The 22,572-nt window shown below is 35.8% G+C and overlaps 2 protein-coding genes, 4 non-coding genes and 1 pseudogene across 10 annotated transcripts; 5 read left to right on the forward strand and 2 right to left on the reverse strand.

The window, feature by feature from the left end:
• Window positions 1-267: 267 nt before the first annotated feature.
• nspa-12 lies at window positions 268-372 on the forward strand (annotated as a pseudogene). Its single transcript has one exon. A coding segment is annotated over exon 1 (105 nt).
• A 1,889-nt stretch (window positions 373-2,261) lies between these two features.
• On the forward strand, window positions 2,262-5,665 carry peel-1 (uncharacterized protein). The gene is made up of 5 exons (NM_001262216.4): window positions 2,262-2,310; window positions 3,957-4,043; window positions 4,094-4,207; window positions 5,001-5,129; window positions 5,398-5,665. Exons 1-5 carry the CDS (start codon window positions 2,301-2,303, stop codon window positions 5,580-5,582), a joined length of 525 nt encoding a protein of 174 aa, NP_001249145.1. The 5' UTR covers window positions 2,262-2,300; the 3' UTR covers window positions 5,583-5,665.
• A 1,644-nt stretch (window positions 5,666-7,309) lies between these two features.
• Window positions 7,310-22,412, forward strand: nekl-1 (non-specific serine/threonine protein kinase; the record flags this gene model as incomplete). Of its 4 annotated transcripts, NR_131355.1 has the most annotated exons (21): window positions 7,310-7,421; window positions 7,845-8,107; window positions 8,320-8,375; window positions 9,496-9,602; window positions 9,650-9,765; window positions 10,993-11,216; window positions 12,140-12,416; window positions 12,936-13,046; window positions 13,683-13,829; window positions 13,881-13,987; window positions 14,042-14,113; window positions 14,528-14,641; window positions 18,347-18,485; window positions 18,531-18,689; window positions 18,809-18,899; window positions 18,948-19,078; window positions 19,398-19,597; window positions 19,887-20,067; window positions 20,524-20,622; window positions 20,674-20,844; window positions 22,101-22,356. NR_131355.1 is itself a non-coding variant. In NM_001306391.3 (20 exons), 20 exons carry the CDS (start codon window positions 7,310-7,312, stop codon window positions 22,354-22,356), a joined length of 2,952 nt encoding a protein of 983 aa, NP_001293320.1. The 4 variants fall into 4 exon arrangements, 2 of the variants coding, with proteins under 2 accessions (NP_001293320.1, NP_001293321.1); NM_001306391.3 differs by lacking the exon at window positions 19,887-20,067 and having other exon boundaries at window positions 22,101-22,412; NR_131356.1 differs by lacking the exon at window positions 7,310-7,421 and having other exon boundaries at window positions 7,844-8,107.
• On the forward strand, window positions 18,114-18,171 carry Y39G10AR.31. The gene has a single exon (NR_049973.1). It is a non-coding gene; the product is annotated as an Unclassified non-coding RNA Y39G10AR.31 (non-coding RNA).
• On the forward strand, window positions 18,210-18,288 carry Y39G10AR.29. The gene has a single exon (NR_049974.1). It is a non-coding gene; the product is annotated as an Unclassified non-coding RNA Y39G10AR.29 (non-coding RNA).
• Window positions 18,210-18,288, reverse strand: Y39G10AR.28. The gene has a single exon (NR_049975.1). It is a non-coding gene; the product is annotated as an Unclassified non-coding RNA Y39G10AR.28 (non-coding RNA).
• Window positions 20,232-20,285, reverse strand: Y39G10AR.27. Its single transcript, NR_049976.1, has one exon. It is a non-coding gene; the product is annotated as an Unclassified non-coding RNA Y39G10AR.27 (non-coding RNA).
• Window positions 22,413-22,572: the final 160 nt, after the last annotated feature.

The raw sequence follows: 22,572 nt of genomic DNA on the forward strand, positions 1-22,572 counted from the left end.
AATTTTTTGATTTTTTTAAACAAAAAATTGAATTTGATTGTTAATTTCTGAACAATTTTATTTTCGATCCAAATAAACGGGTCACGGGTAAAAACATAACTGATTTCAATACTCAAATTCTATTCTCTGAAAGTTTTGCTACTGTAATCGTTTCGGGCTGAGGTTTTCAGCCAGAAGCTTTGTAGAATTTCTTGAAAAACTTCATGTCTCAGAATTTCTTGAACACAATTAATCCGATCCCAAAAACTCTCTCAACAACACCTCAAAATAACTGCCATCTACACTGCCGTCCTTGTTGCTTCAACTCTCGCCTACACTGCAATGGCTTGGATTGGACTCAGCATTGAAACCGCCAACAAGGATCTCATCTGAAGTGGCACCCACCATAGCATATAGAACATAATCATCGTAAAGAATAAAAGTTTTGTATGTGAAAAAAACAAATTCGATTTCGTGGATTTGCTACAGATTTTTGAATGATTTTCTGAAAAATTGTTTCAATTTTTGGAAAAAAAAACCTGAGTTCTGGAGAACTGCCAAAACGTTCCTTAAAATTGCAATTCAAATTTCTTGCAAATTTTTTCAACCTGGGAATTCTCGAAAAAAAAACTCAAAAAATCAGAAAATGGACCCGGGCATTTTGACGCTTGTGTCTCAAAACGGGTGGTTTGGTTTAACTCCAAAGACAGAGACTGCACTAAAAGAGAAGATACCCATATGGAATGACGTAGAAATCTTCCCCGTAAAAACTCCTCCCATCAACCGCGCCTTGGTTCCGAAAAAGTTGCGGTTGGTGGGCGGAGTTTCCCGAGGAAGCACATCTTTGCGTCTTCCCTTGTGGCATATTCCCCCTAGGATATCTTCTTTCTTGGACCTGTCTCAAAAAAATTAGCCGCATTACGCGATATTATCAAAACTAGGTCATTAAGTTGAGCGGAAATTGATAAATTATTTATCCCTTTTCAATGTTTTGCAGAATTGCATAACATCAAAAGAAAAATGTGTTCCATAAATTTTTTACAGTTCTATTCTACTATTACGAAGGTGGAGTAGCGACAGTAGGGAAATTGCTTTAAAACACGCATTTGGAGCCACAATCAATGACTAAATGACAAAATAAAAACAGGTAGCTTTCTTAAGTTAGTAATTTAAAAAAATAAAATTTGAAAGCACTGGTCGTAAAAGCAAGAGGGTTCAAATTGAAATGGGCAAAAATGATATTTTTCCAACTTTCAAATTAAAATTTAAAATGTAGAAATAACTATAGAAATTGTTACTGTGGGCATTGTAGCACGAAATTCGTGCGCGAAATTCGTACTCAAATATCTCCCTAAAAGTCTCGTCATTTAGTGCCTCCTTCCTCCCACTTTTTGCCGGAAGGAGACAAATGGCGATAACTAGGCTGCAAAAAGGTGATAGAAAGGTGGCAAAAAGATGGGAGTAAAGTGACAAAAAGGTGGATGGAAGGTAGGAAGCCCAAAAAACAGTGCATCCGCCCTTTTAGATCTTCCCTAAGTCTCAGGATTTACATTAACATTAAAATGTGTGTGAGGTCATGCTTTTCAAAATAACACTTAACGGAATTGTGGACTGACTAGGGAAAGGTCTGAAGGTGCCAGCGGCTTTTTGAACGAAACCTGTTTCATTCGAAAGTCCTTGTTTAGACTTACAGCAAGAGTAAAATAGACTAGAAATAACATATTTTCCTTAAAACCATCACCACAGCCCTCACCGACACCCCAAAATTGCGCCGAGAGTGCGCCGAGAGTACTGCTGTGAGCATCTTTCAGATCTGAAATTTCGCAGCTAAAAATTCACATTTCACCGTTTCTAAAAATGGGCTTTCAAATGAAACATGTTTCGTCCAAAAAGCCGCTGGCACCTTCAGACCCTTCCCTAGTGAGAGGCCTCAGGGCCTCAGGTCCTCAGGATTCAGGGACTAAACAGAAGAGTTCTACAGAATTTCGAACTCGAGACTCCTACGTTTTATATCATCATGCACGGAAAACGCCTCCGGGATTTGAGACTGCTCGATCGTGTAAACTCTTCTCATAATGCTAGAAATTTTCAGAAGTTTTCAGTCAGTTTTTACCTTCCCAATCAAAACATGATTTCAAAATAGACAATTTTTCGAACTTTTTCAATGCTTTTAACCGGTTGCATTCATAAATATCAATCACTTCTTTTCAAAAATTAAAAATAATAACGTGGCCTGAGTATTTGTAAAAGGGGGGAGGGGAGGAATTAAAAATTAAAATTTTATTCCCTACACCCGTCACACCAACTGTGGTTTTACAAGGATGCGCTTTGGTAAGATTGTTGTAATAGCAGAGGAGGCAAAGGTGACTAAAGTGGTCATCCGGTTCAGTCCATACATATGAAAGAAAATACATGTAGGCATGCGAAAGGCAAGCAGGTAACCACATAGAAGTGTAGATAGGCCAGCAGGCATCTAATTATGTGTGTATACGTAATGAGAATATTTTAGGCTTGTGCGCACAAGCCTCTCTGCCAATCTACATTCTCGTATCATGACTTCTGCCTACACGTGCTCTTCACTTTTTTTACAATTTCGTGCCAATTAAAAGTTTCAACTCTTCTGAATAATTTGATAAACAGCACGTCTGGCGTACAATTCAATTCGTCAAAACTATCACAGAGTGCTTTTCCTGCGTGGCCTAGAAAAAGCCAGAACTCGGCCAACTAGAGCTCGGCCAATCTTTAATTTTTACCCTATTCTTTCTGAAACTTTTTTTGTCGGAAATGATATTATGAAAGATTTCTATCGTTCTCAAAAGGTTGTATTCGAAAAATGTTATTTAATCTTTTTTTGAAAGAATGGCCTGGTTTTCTATCTTTGCAGCCACTTACCATTAGTAAATACCGCGATGGGCTCTACAGGGTGGTCCATAATTATGGCGACCTGCTACATGCGCGCAAGAACTTGATTTATGGGTTTACCCTGTTACGAAAAATTTAAAATTTGATCAATTCTAGAAGATCACAGTATTTTCTGTCGTTTTCGTCAATTTCCATACAACATCCTTCAACTTTGAAGGTAATGAGGACCTCACAACATCGGTAGTCTATAATTTTTCTCCATTTTAGAGGATTTCTAGCGCCCGACGTTTCTTGCTGCGCTCACGGGATCAAGTAACTAGTTTCTATGTTTTAAATAATTATCCAGACTTTGGACACTCGAAATAGCAAAATCAAAGTCAATAGACATATTTTGAGCCAATTTATGCTTGGATTTATGTAGCTTTTTGCCCGTTAAAAACAGTGCAAACAGTCCGTTGCGAAAAATTTGCCCAAAAATTCTGTATTCTGTGGAATATTTCGAAATATTGAAAACCAAATTGTCATTTTAAGTTAAGACACATTTAAACTGAACACATTAGCATTTTCAACATGAAGGATGGTTGGCTGGTAAGGAAGAAAATTTACAAAACTTGGGGGAGCTTACTTTTTTTGACTTCATCAACTTTCACAAGATGCCATTTCCGGCACCGGACACCAATCTCAAAAATTATTTGTGAAAAACTTTGTTGTATTAACGGTATTCTTAATATATAATCAAAATAATAAATCACTCAATGTATCTCATTTAAAAATTACCAATAAGCTAAATTGAGCCCACTTGCGCGCCACGGCCGTGTGGATTTTTGAGTGTCTTGAGTTCTGTGCTGCCGTAGGTGGTGATAAGTGTCAAGTTTTATATGTCGTTGTGTTTGATTTTTTCTGACCAATAAAATGTGTATATTCACTAGTCTTGCTCGCTGTCCAAAAAAAAGATACTGTGCCCTAAAGTGGTCGCCATAATTATGGACCACCCTGTACAGAAAACGCGCTAATTAAGCTTTGAAACAAGTAAACTGTTTATCTTCCTATTTTTGTTTTGAAATGAAATGAAATCAGTTTTCGTTTTTTTAATTGTATTGGTTTTTATGTTACAGATTTCCAAAACTTAAAATTTTCGATGATTTTCATATTTTTGTGGAACATCATAGTCGGATTTTTACTTGCTCTTGTAAAGATTTTCAGTTGAGTTGATTTTTTAATATACACCAATTGCAATATTATTCACTTTCAGAAATCTACATGTATCTTGATCTGCCTGAAAATGTATGGGTAAATCGGTTTGCGCATGTTATTGCTCTTATTGGATCAATTGCTTCATTGTGGTTAATTTTTTTTAGCCCATTTGGTGAGTTTCATAAATGTTACAAAAATGGGTGGAAATGGCTTAATCATGCTGCATTAAACAACAAAATTCAACAAAAAATCAGTTTGAAACGTAGATGAAAAGAGCTCCAACATACAAATGGGCGCCAACTCTTGCTATGCATTAGATAAGAGAGACTCTGATACTAATTTTTCACTGGGCGTGAAAAACGCGAAGGATAACTGTTTGTCGTCTGCGTCTCTTCGTTCACACGCTATTTTCTTCGAGAGAACTACGCGAACCGTGGACGAAGAATCCTCCTCTTCCACCGCTTTCAAGGCCGTTTTGCTCACTTTTCTAACGTTTTCTCGTCCGCGAGAAAACAGCAATTTTGAGACAGCCAGCGGGCCCGTGTCCCGTGTTTTTCCGTCTTTTGCGGGTAGCCACAGCTGATTTGCCGTTTGTAAAATACTTATGGTCACCAATATTTCAGATGTATTTTGAAAATCGCGCATTTCGCTGCGGGATCACTAACATTTTAGGAGTATTTTGTTTACTCTCGTTGGTCGCACTTTGCTGAATATTTGCGATTTTGAAATTATTTTACTATATCGCTGGTGCCTTTTGTAGAAGTGCGCGAACTACATTTTATAAGTATTTTAAAAACCGCAAAACATCTGTGAGTTATGCTATATGACCGGCAACGACCTCCGACGAGGTTCGCGGCTCTCTCACAACCACTCAGTTATTTTTGAAAGTAAGAGTCCAATAGTTCGTAGATCTGCATTTGCTAATTAAAAAAAGGAAAACCTCAAAACACTCAATGTTTTTTTAGAAATTAAGCAAGGAAGATTTTCTGTCTCGTCAAAAACTATCCTGCTTCTTGTTTGCAAGGGTTTGATTGGCTTGATATTTCTTGCACAGATTTTCGCCCATGTCCTTTACATTGACCCATGCCAGAATAGTAAGTAAACAAAACCGCACAACAAGAATGTGTATCTCATATTGTCGAGAAAAAATGATCGCAATATTTTTGCAATGCTTTATTTTGATCTACCTGGTCAAAAAAGACTCCGCTTCCCAAACTTTCTAAAAATGTTTTTCTCTAAGATACTGTTTTGTTCGATAAAGAGAAAGGAGGAGTCCAGTGCACCGGGTAGATCAAAAATAAATTTTTCGAAAGCTTTGCGATCGTATTTTTCCGATAATAGCTAAACTACTTTTATTTACAGTGCTCTTATCATTGAACTCTGCACTGTTCTCCTTGCTGCTGAATTATTATGAGTCTCGTGGTGCGATCCATCCGTTGATGGAATTAGTTCAAACAGCTGGCCTGAGACCAACTTTGTGCGCTGCTGTACGATTTAATTGTCTCAACTCAACTGCTCATATTGATCCAAGTGTTGAAAATCCATGAAATTGATCGATGTGTAGAAGGCTGCCAAATAAGATATAGAAAATTTTTGATTTGGTATTATGAATAAAGTTTATTTGATTAGTATTATCTCGAAAGCATTCGTTTTGAGGTGCGTTTTGTAAGATTTTCGTTTTGGTTACAATTTGATTGGATGTGAAATTTACCGTATTTCTTCTATTAATATGGCTGCAATACTATTTTTCGATGGTCTTCCCGCTTGCAATACTAATAGGGAGTGCAAGACTATTAGGGAGTGCAATACTAATTTTCAGAACATTTTCTGACTTTGAGCTTACAAGTTTTTTTCCTGAAAAAAACTCGAATCTTATGTGAAAATTCAGAAAATTTGATTGTAATTGCAACAAAAAGGTACAATAACTTCAATTTCATAGAAATTTTACCAAAATTGTTGCAAAGTAGGCAAAAAATGTTGTTAAAATCTCAAAATTAGTGAGGTGGGTTTGTACCAAAAAAAAAAAAATGTAGATGCAAGACTATTAGGGAGTGCAACACTAATAGGGAGTGCAATACTAATTTTCGGAGGGTATTCAAGGTGCAATACTAATAGGGAGGCCATACTAATAGAAGAAATACGGTACACAGCATTCTAAATAATACGCAAAACTGCGAAACTTTAATTAGCAGTAAATTTACGCCATATTGCCCAAGATTTTTCACTCTAAAAAAACAGCAATGGACCACATATTTGTCGGCAATTAACCTGAATTTGCCGGCAACTGGCGGTAGTAGTTAAAAGAGTCACTGCCACAAATTGACTGAAACTGGAAGCCGCTCCTTTCTTTAAAGTCCTGTACAAATTAAAAATGAAGGAAAACTTGGGATTTTTGAAGCTTCACTTCAAGTATTCATATCTCACCGAACAAATTATTTCATAAACAAGTATTATTTAACTGCAAAGTTGTAGACTTCGAAAAAAATAGGCTTTTTTTTGTCGAAAAAAAAAACTTTTTTGACCGAAAAATTGGCTCCCACTGGATTGACAAAATTTCAGATTTTTTCAACAAAATAAAAATATCTAACAAGCTTCCACATTGTTCGTTAGATTCTAAAACCCCCAAAACAATTTCTAATCGCTCAGAACCAGTTCCTTGACCTGGAATTCAGCGAAAAATGCACTGGAACACTTTCAGCTGCCAATTTCAGGGGTTCAGAGTTGAGTTCCGCCAATTTTTGTGGTGATCTAGTCTAAAGATTTCAAATGGCATACGCTTCGATTTAAAGTCCGGGACCAGGTTGACCAACTTTCCTGTTGTGGTTTTCTTAGCCTAAAAAATAGTATTGAAATAAACATTCGCGTGTGAAAATGAATTCTAGTTTCGCTTCGCTCTCCGAGAATTAGATTTCCCTGATCTAGCTCCGCTCTAAAATGTTAATTCGAATTATTATTTATTGTTTGGGATTTAGTGTGGTATAGGGTCATCTTAAGTCGAGCCGATCTCTGAGATCCTTTTTTCCAGATGCTTAGGGGGCAATTTTCAAAAGCAGAGAAACCTCGGCTGAAATTTTTTCGGATTTTTTTCTACTGCCATGTAAAGCTGGAATTTCGTTTGAAAATCAAATGATTGCGAAATCCACAAAGGCGAGAAGAAAATTCAGCACACCAACTCACTCACCGCAACCAAATCAAATCAAGTTGGTTGCCCAGGGCAACGTCTCGTGGCAGGGTAACTTGGCTCGGCGAGCCCAGCGCGTGTGTGATTATGATGATGAGCACGGTGATTCTTTGCCATGCAGAATCTGTAAATTTGGATACGATTCGAGCTTCCGATGCAAATATTATTAGATACAGTGTTGGTGTGAAAATGACCGAGTTGAAAGGTTTGCTCAATTTTTTTTTTTTTTCTTAAAATTTTTTTTTTTCGAATTTTTTCCAATTCACAAAAATATTGAGAAATTTTTCCTGTATTTTTTAATAATATTATTATTTCAAGAGTAAATTAAAATTTATCAAATTTTCGAGAATGACGTACTTCTCTCGGACAATTTTTCATTTTTTTTTTAAATTTTAATAGGGTTTTCTCTAATGGTTCTTTCATTAAAATATTATTTGAAATTATTTGTAGGAAATAATTTTTCGTAAAAAACTTTTCGAATTTTTTAAACATTTTTTCCATTTATCTTTGATTTTTTTTTCCTATAGTAATTCCTATAGTTATTATTTTTCACTTCAATTTTTTTTAAATTGAAAATAATTTTTTTCGAAAAATCCACAACATTTTCCATGAATATTCCAATTTCCAGACATGCTAAAACAATACACTGCTGGCCGAATTCGGAACCTCGGCCTCCATATCCAAACCCGCGACACGAAACTTCGAATATTAGAGGATATGGAAGTAACGAAAGAATCCCTTGAAAACGCCGGCTCATTCGTCTCCCAATTTTTTCGATGGCTCATTTCAGAAGTATTGATCGAGGGGGCGTTTATCGATTTTTTGCTGACCACGCCCATCGAAAACGCGTCGCAAATTTGTTTGGCAGTGCAGAGTGTTAGCAAGAAAAAGGTTGGTTACGGTACACGGGGATTTTTGCGCGTAAAATATGGCGCCTTGAACGACAAATTTGTCAATTTTTTTTTCGCTTAAGCCTAGCTTAAGCCTGAACCTAAGCCTAAGTCTAAGCCTAAAACTGAGCGCAATCTCTTAAAATTTTGGTTCGAAGACATGGTGCATCGAAGAGTTTTTGGAAAAAGTGAGAAAAATTGATTTTGTTTCAGATTTCCGTGCGTTTGGTAAGCAGATTTTTGTCGTCCGAGCTGGCTCCCCATAACAGGTTAGTAAGGAGCTTTCGTGGCCTAAAAAACCAAATCCTAGGCCATGTCGAAAGTTGAGATTTCTCATGGCCGCGGGCTTTTTTCCTGAAAAGAAACTAAGCCACCAATTATTTTTCTCGGTTTTTTAACATAAAATATGCAACAAAAAAACGGTCTAGAATTTGGAAGCATGGCCTAGAAAATCAACTTCTAGACCACTTGGAAATTAGGGGGATCGAGCACAGGCCCATTTTTAATAAGTGATTAAAAAAAAGAAAACTAGGCCACCAATGCTTTTCTCGGCCACAAATTGCGATTTTCAAAGAGTGGAAGAGTTTTTTATATCTATAGCCTAAAAAAAAATCAAAACCTCGGCCACGAGCAGCCCAGCAACAAAGCTGTGAGCTCGTGGAAGAGTTTTTTTCATTCTGTGGCCTAGAAAATCCTAAGGGATCATGTTCATCACAAACAGCAGGGTCTAAGAAAAGCAAAACGTTTTTCCTGTGGCCTAGAAAATTAACTCCTAGGCCACGTAAAAATTAGGGGGATCGAGCACAGGTCCACTTTCAATTAGTGACAAAAAAAATGGGCCAAGGTATTTTCTGAAAGTTTGTGGAAAACTAGGCCATCAATTGTTTTTCTCGGCCACCAAATGTGATTCTCAAAGAGTGGAAGAGTTTTTTATGGATGTGGCCTAAAAAATTAAAACCTCGGCCACTTGGAAAATACGGTAGCTGTTGTCAACGTGGAAGAGTTTTTTTTCACTCTGTGGCCTAGAAAATAAACTCCTAGGCCACGTTGAAATTGTGATTTATGCCCCCTTATAAATTTAGCAATAAATCCCCCGTGGCGAGTTCCCATTTGCTTCTTAGCAACCAAAAATATACAGCTTCTTCTTCATCTTCATTTTCATTTCTTCTTGCTCTTTTTCTCTCTGAGCTTTTTCTCTCTAATGAGCACATTTTCCAAATGAATGCCTTCACCTGACAAAATCGTAACCAGTGATTATCTTTTGGTTTTCAGTAGTGGGTGACAACAAAAATCACATTCTATTTTTTTTCTTCATTTTTCAACACGGGCTCTTTTCGGTGGCAAATAAATGACGTCACACATTCCAAAAATCATCGATTTTTTTTTCAGAAGAATCGTCGAGATTTATATCAATAATGAGATAATGATAACAAACCCGAATCCGAGAGCCACATCGGCACAAAATCGATATGAACGTATTCGGACTGTTGGAAAAGGTGAGCGCAGTGGCCTAGGATTTTTCTAGGCCATCCAAGATTTCCAGGTGCCTTCGGGTCCGCCGTGCTCTACCGCCGAAGAGAAGACAGTTCGTTGGTGATTATAAAAGAAATCAATATGTACGATTTGGATAGTTCACAGAGGAGATTAGCGCTGAATGAGGTAGGTTACTCACGTGGTGTCAGGCTGTCTCATTTCATTTTGATCTACAAAAAATGCGGGAATATTTTTCCATAAAAATTGTGACGTCAGCACGCTCTTAACCAGGCGAAATAAGATGAGAAGTCTGCGTCTCTTCTCTCGCGATTTTTTGAAGATCAAATCTTAATAAGACATTCTGACTCCCCGTGGTTACTATGTGGCCGAGGAATTGAGAAAACTCGGTCACCAGTTTTTTGCGTCCACCTGGAATATTTTGAGGTGACCAAACTACTAAATCAATTTTTCACCTGTTTTTTTTTGTTTTTTTTTCGTATTTTGGCCACAGAATTTTAATTAACATTTCGCAATGAATTACTTTTAAACGACTGGTCGAGAAAAAAAATTCAAGAAAATCAAAAAAGTTTAATAAAAAACGATTGTCTACCGCAAATTTTGTAATTTTACAAAAATCGATAATTTTTTATCTTTGACGAAACTGAATATTTTAGACAAAAGTTATTAAGATAACACAAAAATCTGAGAATGCGTATTACACAACATATTTGACGAGCAAAATATCTCGTACCGAAAACTACAGTAATTCTTTAAATGACTACAGTAAGTAGTCAAAAAGTCCCATTTCGTTTTGATCTTCGAAAAATGCGGGAGTTGAGACGCAGACATCTCATCTGATTTCGCATGGTTAAGAGCGTGCTGAAGTCACAACTTTTCTGGAAAAATATTCCCGCATTTTTTGTAGATCAAATTGTAATGAGACAGCCTGACACCACGTGTAACGCTTGTGTCGATTTACGGGCTCGATTTTCGAAATTGATTTTCGAAATATCGATCGAATAAAATTAGGCAAAACATAAGAAAATAATACGAAGAAACGATTTTTTTTTCATTTCCGAAATCGAAATCCCGTAAATCGACACAAGCGCTACAGTAGTCATTCAAAGAATTATTGTAATTTTCGCTACGAGATATTTTGCGCGTCAAATATGTTGTGCAAGACGCATTCTCAGAATTTTGTGTTCCCGTAATAATGTAATTTTTGTAAAATCAATAATTCTTCAAAAAGTAAATATTACAAAACTCGATAAAATTTTTACAAAATCAATATTTTCGTGAAGTCAAAAATGAACCAGAAAATCGATAATAGACCTCAAAAATCAATAACTTATTGAAGGAACATCTCAATACAAAAATAATTTTTTGGCTTTTTAATTATAAAAAAATTTGAAGGTTTCACTGTTATCACGTATCGAGCACCCCAATATAATTGCATACTATGATTCATTTGAAGAAGAAGGTGTTTTAATGATTGAAATGGAATATGCTGATGGTGGAACACTTGCTCAAATGTTATCAAGAACACAGAATTTGTTGGATGAAGAGCAAATTGGCGATATGATGATTCAAATGTGCTCGGCGGTGGCCTACTTGCATGAGAATAGTGTTTTGCACAGGTAAGTGTGCATTTGGTTTTTTGCCCTAATTGTAAATGATAGAATACAGTCCCTGTATATTAAATATAACTGTAAAAAAATTTATAAAATTTTTCTAAATATTTTATGATTTTTTTAAACTATGCGAAAAAAAGTAAACAGGGCCGAATTATTTCGAAAATTTTTGACATTTTTGCGTTTTCCGGCTGTTTATAATTGGGTTTTTTTTTAATTTTTAATTTGAAACATAAGTTGTCCATTTTTCAGGCATTTTTCAAAAAATAAAACGTTCAAATTGGCCTTAAATCGATAATTCAATGCTAATTTCAACAGGAAAACACAAAAATGTTGAAAATTACGTCACCCATTTTCGCGGGAATTCAAAAATAATTCAGCTCTTTTTTTTCAGAATTAAAAAAATCATTAGAAATTTAGAACATTTTTTGAAATTTTTTAACGGTTATTTTTGGTATTTTGGGACTGTATTCTATCAGTTCGGGCAAAAAACAAGTTTTTGACAAAAAAAGTTTGAAGTTTCAAGAGTAAAAATTTTTTTTTGGAAATTTTTTTTTAGAAAATATTTAAATTTTAAACTTCCTGGGTAACATTTAAAATTCAAAACTTGCTCGTGAAATATGACTAGTGAGGTTCACCGAGACATCAATGCATCATATTTTACGCGCAAAAATCGATATCGTACATTTTGTTTTACAAAATGTATAATAGCTGAAACACCAAATTTCATCGTTATTAAATAAAAAAATTTCATAAAAACTGGAACCTGAAAATTCCGATTTTTGCGCGTAAGCTATGGTGCATTAGGTTTGTGAGGTTCACCGACGCAAGCGTGCCATATTTTACGCGCAATTTTTTTTACCAATTTCAAGTAACATGGTGCATCGATAAATTTTTTTAAAAAATATTAAACAAGAAATAATTTACAGAGACCTAAAAACTGCCAACGTCTTCCTAACTCGAGACTCATTTGTAAAAATCGGCGACTTTGGAATCTCCAAAATAATGGGCACTGAAACATTGGCTCAAGGAGCAAAAACAGTTGTCGGAACACCGTATTACATAAGTCCAGAGATGTGTTCAGGTGTCTCTTATAATGAGAAAAGTGATATGTGGGCTCTTGGATGTATTCTTTATGAAATGTGTTGTTTGAAGAAAGCGTTTGAAGGTGACAATCTTCCCGCGTTGGTCAATAGTATTATGACGGTAAGTGTCTCTAAAAATGACCGATTTTCGTTATCGAAAACTTTCATCGTTTGAAAGATTTAAAATCGATAATATTTCTAAAAATCGATAATGGAACTGTAAACCAATAACTTCTTGAAAAATCAATAATTATTAGTTTCAGAAAATTGATACTTTTTAATCGATAATCATAGGATTTTAAATCCGCCGGCACAATGTTCACATGCCTGCGATGGCGGCAGTGCGAGCCGCCATGCGCCGCCGCCAGCGACGGCGCAATTCATTGACGGCCACCTGGTCATAGATGTAACTAAAATATTACCACATTTAATCAGACTGCAAAAGCAACATGCTCCGCCGGCGGCGCTCCGCAACCCATTCTGCGTCGCCGTCGGCGGTAGCGCAACTCAAAAATAGTTGGTCGTTTTAAAAAGCAATAATATTTTCTGAAACGTCGATGACAGGCCTAAAAATCGATAATTTCCCCGAAAATCGATGATTCTAGAAAAGTGAGCATCAACCTAAAAAAACTGGTTTCAGTGTGCCTACACACCAGTAAAAGGACCTTACTCGGCTGAAATGAAAATGGTGATACGGGAATTGCTACAGTTGGATCCGCAAAAGAGGCCCTCCGCTCCGCAGGCGCTAAAGGTAAATGTAGAGAAAATCAATACAATAATAGCGAAAAAAATTTCCAAAAATCGATAGTTTCCTTGTGAAAAATTAAAAATGTTGGAAAAAAATCTCGAAAAATTGATTCTTTTCCGAAAAATCAATAACATTTCTGAAAAATCGATAATTTTCGGAAAAATCAATAACATTTCAAAAAAATCGAAAATTTTCCGAAAATCGGTAACATTTCTGAAATTGATAAAATTTCGAAAAATCTTTAACGCTCCTAAAAATTAATACGTTTCCGAAAAATCGATAATTTTTTAAAGAAAAAATCGAATCTGAAAAATCAATAACGTTCCTGATAAATTTATATTTTTCCGAAAAATCAATAACGTTCCGGAAAAACGATAAAATCTCGAAAAATCAATATCGTTCTCGAAAAAATCGATAATATTACGAAAATCAATAAAATTTCAAAAAAATAGGTAATTTTCAGAAAAATGAATAACATTCCTTAAAAGTCAATATTTTTCCGAAAAATCAATAACCCTTCTGAAAAATCGATAATTTTCAGTAAAAAATTGAAGACATTTCTGAAAAATCGATACATTTTCCAAAAATCAATAACGTTCTTAAAAAATCGATAATTTTCAAAAAATCAATATTTTTCAGATGCTGCGACCTTCGGAAAACCGTCACCGACACACCTCCGGATCAATGAGATCTTCGGTTTCGTTCACAACTCTCTACGATTTGCATGTCCCGACAATCACCCTGTCCTCAATTCCAGACCTTCCCAGCCGGATATCGATTAAGCAGGTACCTTTCCGTGTACATCACATTTGACAAAATTTTCAAAATGTTCTTCAGGTCGCTCTGAGCAAAACTCATACAATGGTGCTCACAAATGATAATGAACTTTTCGGATTTGGTGATAACTCTTGTGGACAACTGGGATTCGGGAAGTTTTCGAAAATGTAAGCCCGGGCGATACTGCAAGTGCGCTCTATTGACAATCGACATATTTTCAGGGAAAACGGGCGGTTGGTGGAGAGTTTGAAGGGCAGAGATATACAATCAGTTGGGGTTGGGAATTATTTTAGGTAAAATTTTTGTTTTTTAAATTATTGATTTTTCTAAAAAATTATTAATTTTTCTAGGACATTATTGATTTGTCTAGGTCATTATTGATTTTTCTAGAACATTATTGATTTTTCTAGGACATTATTGATTTTTAGGACATTATTGATTTTCCTATAACACTATTGATTTTTCTAAAAAATTATTAATTTTTCTAGGACATTATTGATTTGTCTAGGTCATTATTGATTTTTCTACGACATTATTAATTTTTTTTGGCCATTATTGATTTTTCTAGAACAATATTGATTTTTCTAGGTCATTATTGATTTGTCTAGGTCATTATTGATTTTTCTACGACATTATTGATTTTTCTAGAACAATATTGATTTTTCTAGAACATTATTGATTTTTCTAGGACTTTATTGATTTTTCAGTGTAATCTGCTGTGATCGGGGGACCTTATTGACATTTGGTACTGCAAAGAACCTCGGTTTGGGGAAAGATGCAAAAGATTCAGCGAAGCCGATGCTCCTCGAGCAACTTTTGAGGTATTTATTTGGCTTCCACTACACGAATTATTGATTTTTGAAAAAATTGATTTTGGTCAGTATTATCGATTTTTGAAGTGTGAAAACAGAGCGCGCAGTCTTCTCGAAAGAAAATTAGGCTGAGGCGTAGGCTTATGCTTAGGCTTAGGCTTAGGCTTAGGCTTGGCGTCAGTGGGGGAGCGTTAGCTATTTAGGGTTAGGATTACAGCGTTTTTTTTTCATTTTTCAAAGGGTTCCCGTTGGCCGATCAAAGCGAAATTTAACACAGAGACGTATAGGCCACTAAGAAGCTTCCGTGTAAAATTTCAAAATGATTCCATCAAAACTCGCCGAGTTATGGAGCTTAAGGTGTTTTCAAAATGACCCTCAACTATTTTTTAAAATTTGAAAGTTTGGCGTTTTGTCAGTTTTCTCCCTAAGCTCACGAAAATTTAATGACAGGAGGACGGCAGTGAAATAAGTTTTCTTGTGAATTTTGAGCCAATTTCGATCTACAGGAGCCGAGATATTAAGCTTCAAAATCCGACAAAAGTTCGAGTCCGGGTGCGGGCGTCTAAATTTTTTTATGCCCTGTTTTTTGTTCACTTTGAAAACGCGCGTGTAACTTGACGGTGGGTGGATGGATTTTGATGCGGTTTTTTGCTGTCTCTTCAAGAAGCTTGCCCCACCTCTGTATGCTTTATTTCAGAAAGATTGGAGCTCTTTGAGCCGAGATATGAAGAGTATTTTCGAGTATCCTCCAAAAATCACGTTTTTTTTCTCATTTTTTGCCTCTTTTTTTTGCAGGAAAATTCGAGTTTTTGCGATTTTTACGAGATTTTTTAGCAGTTTATAGTACTCGACGAGATGCGTCGAAAAACATACAAATCATCCAGATCCATCAGCTATGAGCTCTTTTAGAGAGCTCCAAAGTCAAATTCGCAATTCGGTGTGTTTTTATCGTGTTTTTTCGCAAACCACCGCTTCGTGCGCTGTTGTCTTTGAGAAATCTTTGGTTCCAAAATGAAATTGTTGTATAAAAAGATCGTAGGTACATTTTAAAGTAAAAATTATTCCGAAAAAGTGATTTTTTCATTTTGAAAATCGAGGCAGAAAAAAAATTTTTGATTTTTTTTCCAAAAACTTTTTTTTTCCCTTCTCGTAGGATGACGGTCGTTTGAGATATTTTGATTTTGAGGAAAAAAAATGAAATTACAAATATTTCTAAAGCGATAGAGCAAAAAAATTTCGAAAATTGAGTGAAAACGCACTGAGATAATCGACCTTGAAGCAAGTTACTGCCGTTTTTGCGTTGTTCACTTTTCAACTTTGAGCGTTTATTATTCACTCAATCTGAGATCAATTTCAATTTTGTTTTTTTATATAGATTCAAAATTTGACGCTAAATCCGAAAAACTAAGTTTCAAAAAAATTTTAGTGAAAATTTTTTTCAGCACCGCCAAAAAATCGAGTTTTTCAGCACTGTTTTTTTCGAATTTTTGCGATTTTTCACTCATTTTTTGATGAATCTTTGTTTTCTTTTTTGTGTTCAATGAACAATATTTATAAAAAATGAAATCTATTAACAATTTGTGAAATTTTATTTTTGAAAAAATTTTGTGCCAGTTTGAAATTTTTTCAAAAAATTAATTTTTTGCCTCTTGCCCAGAAAAAGTGGTTTGGTCTGGTGTTTCAAAATTAATATTTTTGAAATCCTTACACTTTTTTGCATATTCCCCCATATTTTTGTAACCCAATTCTCACTTTGAAGGGAGATACAGGCGGGAGATACAGTTCGTTGAAGGGCTGCCAACACATCGCCACCCCACCCACAGAGAGACACACATTTACAACCCAATATATTCAAATATTACCTCCTGCTCTCAGTTTTCAAGATTTTATGATGATTTTTACTTCATCAGAAAGAACACATTCTCTTTCCTATTTGCAGGGATAGTGGAAGACAGAAAAAAACAATATGGATTTAAAATCAGGGCTTCGCCCCGATTTTAATAAAATATATGAAACCCTCTTAAAAAGTTACAAGAAGGTTTTTCCTTGCGCTTGGAGCGCAAAAGAAAAGAAAAAGAGCTATTTAGACTTGGGATGCCCAACTGGAATAAAATATTGGAAATCCTTATGACACACCGGCGGTATGGCGCGGCTTAAGCCTAAATAGCCACTTTTATCAAAATACATTTGAGCGAGGCGGTTGTAAACTATTCGTTTTTTAGCAAAAATTAAAAAAAAAACTTTATTTAAATTTAAAAATAAATATCATATGTTATCACACCTTAGAATATCACGCCTTAATTTAGTAATCATTTTTAGTTCATAAGTGTGAGAGAAAGAAAAATGGATTAATCATCGGAATTAGATATCATCAGAGTGATTATATTCATCAAAGGTCCCACTTTACTTGAGGGTTAACTTGATCGATATAAAATTCCTATCTCATGTAAAGAAAGGTTCAAATTCTGTACCTATGAATGCTGCCGATATTTGAATTCCTGTCTCATGGGAAGAAGGTCTTTCTTGTGGAAAGAACGGAGTTATAAAAAAATATACGCAGGTACAGAATTTGAACTTTTCTTCCCATGAGATAGGAGTTTGTATATTGGCATTCTATAACTTTACTAAAAAAAAATCTCCAAAGGTTGATCTCAAATATGTAGAGATTGCTCGCATCCCTTCAAATATTACAAAATTTCCAAGTTTCTTAGAAATAATCTTCATTTAGATTACTGAAAAATATCCACAGATTACTTTTGAGTTGCCTGAGAAGTTATTGTAAAACGCAAGGCGAGCTGTTGGTACAGAATTAGAACTTTTCTTTCCATGAGATAGGACTTTGAATAATGGCATTCTATAACTTTACTAAGAAAAAATATCCCCAATGGATGCTCGCATCCCCCCAAATATTATGAAATCTCCAAGTTTCTTAGTAATCTATAGTCTTCATTTAGATTACTGAAAAATATACACAGATTACTTTTGAGTCTGAGAAGTTATTGTAAAACGCAAAGCGAGCTCAAATGTATTTTGATAAAAGTGGCTATTTAGGCTTAAGCCGCGCCATACCGCCGGTGTGTCATAAGGATTTCCAATATTTTATTCCAGTTGGGCATCCTAGGTTTTTTTTCGGGCCCTTAGGCTTAAGTGTGTCATAAGGATTTCCAATATTTTATTCCCGTTGGTCATCCTAGTTTTTTTTCCGGGCCCTTAGGCTTAAGTGTGTCATAAGGATTTCCAATATTTTATTCCCGTTGGGCATCCTAGTTTTTTTTTCGGGCCCTTAGGCTTAAGTGTGTCATAAGGATTTCCAATATTTTATTCCAGTTGGGCATCCTAGTTTTTTTTTCGGGCCCTTAGGCTTAAGTGTGTCATAAGGATTTCCAATATTTTATTCCAGTTGGGCATCCCAAGTCTAAATAGCTTTTTTTCTTTTCTTTTGCGCTCCAAGCGCAAGGAAAAACCTTCTTGTAACTTTTTAAGAGGTTAGGCTTAGGCTTAGGCTTAGCTTTAGCTTTAGCCTTTGGCTTAAGCTTAGGCTTAGTCTTAGCCTTAGCCTTAGCTTTAGGCTTAAGCTTAGGCTTAGGCTTAGGCTTAAGCTTACGCTTAGGCTAAGGCTTAGGCTTAAGCTTAGGCTTAGGCTCAATCTTAGGCTTACGCTTATTTTTCTAATTTAATTTATGCTCCAACGTTGCCAATTTACCAAATTTCCAGAGAAAATATCAAAGACATATATTGCGGTCATGACCATGTGGTGGCCGTATTGGAAAGTGGTGAATGTCTAGGATGGGGAAGTAATCAATACGGACAACTCGGGCTGCCAACGTTGGAGCACTTTTTTGCTCCGACTAAGGTTTTTTTTTTAAATGAAGCTACTGCTCTCTATGGGCCATTTCAGATTCCGATGCCGAGCAACAAGAAAATCGTGTACGGGAAGGCTGGGAAAGATGCGACGATGCTATTATCGGATGATGGAAGTTTGATAGCAATGGGCTCAAATAAGCATAATAAGCTGAATCTTACACAGAGGGTCGGGTTCTTTACAAAAGAGAAAAAGGTAACCGAGGTGGCCTAGAAACTTCCGCGGCCAGGGGGGCGACGTCACTAATGGCCTAGAACCCCAGAATGACGTCACTGATCTTTGGCAGGTTTTCTAATCAATTGTCGATTTTCTAGACACCAAACGATTATGTCAACAAGCCGACGATTCTTCAAGGATTCCCGGAGCGAGTCGTCGATTTCTCGGTTGGAAGTTATCATTCGGGAGGTAACCGGTTTTGTTAATTTTCGCGACGAGACCTTCACAAATTTTCAGTTATACTGGAATCCGGTCAAGTGATGATTTTCGGCCGTAATGACAACACTGAACTCGGCCTCGGGAATAGCCAAAAAATGGCGGTTCGATGTGTGAAACCGGTCAAATCGCTGCTTCATCACGCCTGCACGGTAATCGATTTTTTTGTAGTTATCGATTTTTTAAACTATCGATGTTTTATTGATTTATCAAATTATCGACTTTTTATTGCAATTGTCGATTTTTATTAATTTTTTCAAATCGATTTTCGTTGCATTTATCAATTTTTGAATTTTCGATTTTTATCGATTTTTCAAATTATTGATTTTTTAAATTATCGATTTTTTAGCGATGAAATTGATGAAAATCAATAAATTAAAAATCAAAATAAATTGATTTTTTAAACTTCTATTATTTAATTTTGGTTTTTTTTTTCAAATTTTCAATTTTGATCGATTTTTCCATTTTCAGCACGTACTCTGCGGTGATGGGTTCACTCTGGTGAGCACAACGGAGCAGGAACTCTACTTTTGGGGACGAAAGGATCTGACAGACGAAGATGTGTGTATTGATGATCTTGAAGAAACCGTCACTGAAAAAAAGATGAAGCGGGGCACCACTACTGAGATTTTCGACAAAAATGTGGTCACTTTACCGTCGTTGATTCTCAGGTTTGAAGATTTTTTGAAAAATATAGAGATTGTGGGTTTTCAGAACAAGAAAAAAGAAAATTTTTGCATTACATCCATTAAATGGGTGTGGTCTAAAATTTGAAGTTTTTTAAATGTTAGTTTTTTTTCAACTTTGAAGGGGGACACAGACTCAATACAAGTATCACCATAATTTGAAAAAAAGGTTTTCAAAATTGTTGATTTTTAATTTTTTTTTTATTACTGAAAAACATTGTCCAATAAATGGGCGTGGTTTAAAAATTTCAAAAATTATACTGTTTTTTTTCAGGGTTTTTTCAAACGCAAACTTTCTGTGTTTCCTGGAAAAAAACGGCTTTTTGATGTCTGAGTCAAAAATGGGTGAAGTCTACAATTATCAAACCACGCCCCTTTCTTGGTTATTACTAAAACAGGATCTGTTGCTTTTTTGGCACTTTTCGGGCAATTTTACATGGTTTTTGCCAGTCTCTGTATGTCTCATTTTTGGTTTTTTTTGTCTGAATTCTTGAATTTTCTGAGATCTATTTTCTCACTGTCTCCCTCCGCCCAGTGTTAGCCTAATCCTAAGCCTAACAACAAGCCTAAGCACAAGCCTAAGCCTAAGCCTAAGCCTAAGCCTAAGCCTAAGCCTAAGCCCTAGCATAAACCAAAGCCCTAGCCTAAACCTAAGCCTAAGCCTAAGCCTGAGCCTGAGCATAAGCCTAAACATAAGCCTTGAAGAAAAAAAAATTTCGATTTTTCGGTAAATTGCCCTTTTCAAAATGTTGTAAAAATTGAAAAAAAGATCGAAAAATCAGTTTTTTTTTTTTAAATTTCGATTTTCGAATAAATCGAAAAAGCGCCTTAAAAACATTGCCACAAAAACCTAGACTCCTCCACGAGAAGTACACAACCTGTTCTCAGTAATAATGTTTGATCCCTTTCAGGCTTCAAGATGAAAGAGGCGACAAAGGGATTCGGCTCTCCGGTCTGGCAGTTTCCGGCCGAAAAGTGCATGTGGCAGTGGATATGCTCGAAGGGAAAAGGTTCAGAAAAGAAGTAAAAATATAATCGATTGCACTCTCTCTCTATTTCAGACTTCCTTCCGCTCTCGCAGAAAGGTGCAGAAGTGGGTCGGCGCCAGCGATCAACGACGAGACGACTCATACTTGGCTCCGAGAGGAGTTCGAGAAGGCTGAAATTATACCAATTGACGCGTCGAAACGACGAGTTCGGTTTGATGATTCTTGTGAGAAGCTGAAAATTATGTAAGTATTATTTATTGAAATAAGGAATGCCTGCCTATTTTTGTAGTGGTGGGTAGGTAGGTAGGTAGGCAGGCATTTCTGCGCCTGCACCTGCCACCTTTTTCTGAATCTGTTGCTTTTATGGGCAATTTTTGGCCAAATTTCACGGGTTTTTGCAAGACTTTTGAATGTCTCTTTTTTTCTGAATTCTTGAATTTTCTAGAAATTCTTTTTCTCTCTTCTTCCTCAGCTTGAGCCTAAGAATAAGCCTAAACCTAAGTGTTGGGTATCAACGTGTATTGACCCACGACGTGGCTAAGAAGATCGTACAACGTGAACTCTATGAACTAACTTATTTATTCCTTAGTTTAGTAATGTAATAAACTACTCGTCTTCTCTCCTTGTTCGGCCTTCGAATACATAACATTGGCGATCAGGATCATTGAGAGCTCACTGCATCCCACCGTACTTTATGGATAAGTCGGTTCAGAGAAGGGGAGAGGCACATGGTGTGTGCTCGGCAGATGGAGTCATTTGGCCGCGCTACAGGGGTTTTTGACAAAAAAACAAAAAAAAAAATTTTGGAATTTTGGGAGAATTTCTATGAAAATGGATTGCTAATGTTTTTTTAGTATTATGGGTACGTTTCTGGGTCAAGAAATTCGTTTTTGGTTTTTTTTTTGTGCCTGTAAATCCTGTTGAAATTGGAAATCAAGACAAAAACCCCTGTAGCGCGACCAAAAACGAATTTCTTGACCCAGAAACGTACCCATAATACTAAAAAAACATTAGCAATCCATTTTCATAGAAATTCTCCCAAAATTCCAAAATTTTTTTTTTGCAAAAAAGTGCAGTCATATGTATGTAAAAAAATGAATTGAAGACAAAAACCCCTGTAGCGCAACCAAAAACGAATTTCTTGACCCAGAAACGTACCCATAATACTAAAAAAACATTAGCAATCCATTTTCATAGAAATTCTCCCAAAATTACAAAATTTTCATTTTTGTTTTTTTGTGCCTGTATATACCTGTTGAAATTGGAAATCAAGACAAAAACCCCTGTAGCGCGGCCAAAAACGAATTTCTTGACCCAGAAACGTACCCATAATACTAAAAAAACATTAGCAATCCATTTTCATAGAAATTCTCCTAAATTTCCAAATTTTTTTTTTTGCAAAAAAGTGCAGTCTGTGAATGTATGTGAAAAATGAATTGAAGACCAAAACGCCTCTAGCGCGAATAAAATGTGAATTCTAGGAAATTTCAAATTTACAGGGACGCGACTGCCAAACAAAACTCATTGCTCCGCGAGATCGAGGACCTAAAATCGAAAATTAAAGAGCAAGACACCACATTCGAAGGTCACCGCAATCAAATGTCCGATTTGGAGTCAAAACTGCAAGAGCTTCAAGCCAAACAGTCATTCCTCCGGAAATCCGAACCACCTCCAGCCTATGATCGACGGAATGTCACGTATAACAAACTGTTTCCAGAAAGGGAGAATACGAGTACAACATGTGTTATTTTGTAATTTTTTTTTGTAATTTGTCTATTGATTTAAATAAATGAAATAATAAGGAAAAAAAATTATTGAACGACCAATATATTGCTTATGAAAATTTCCTTCCACCTAAAACACGTGGGCTCTTAATTTAAAAAAAAACTCTTCCATGAAGTATCACCATGTTTGACGTGCAAACTCTTTGTTTTTCAGGCAACCTGGTTTTCTGAAAATCATAATTTTCAA

Source organism: Caenorhabditis elegans, chromosome I (genome assembly GCF_000002985.6).
Source record: "Caenorhabditis elegans chromosome I".
Taxonomy (NCBI): Eukaryota; Metazoa; Nematoda; class Chromadorea; order Rhabditida; family Rhabditidae; genus Caenorhabditis; species Caenorhabditis elegans.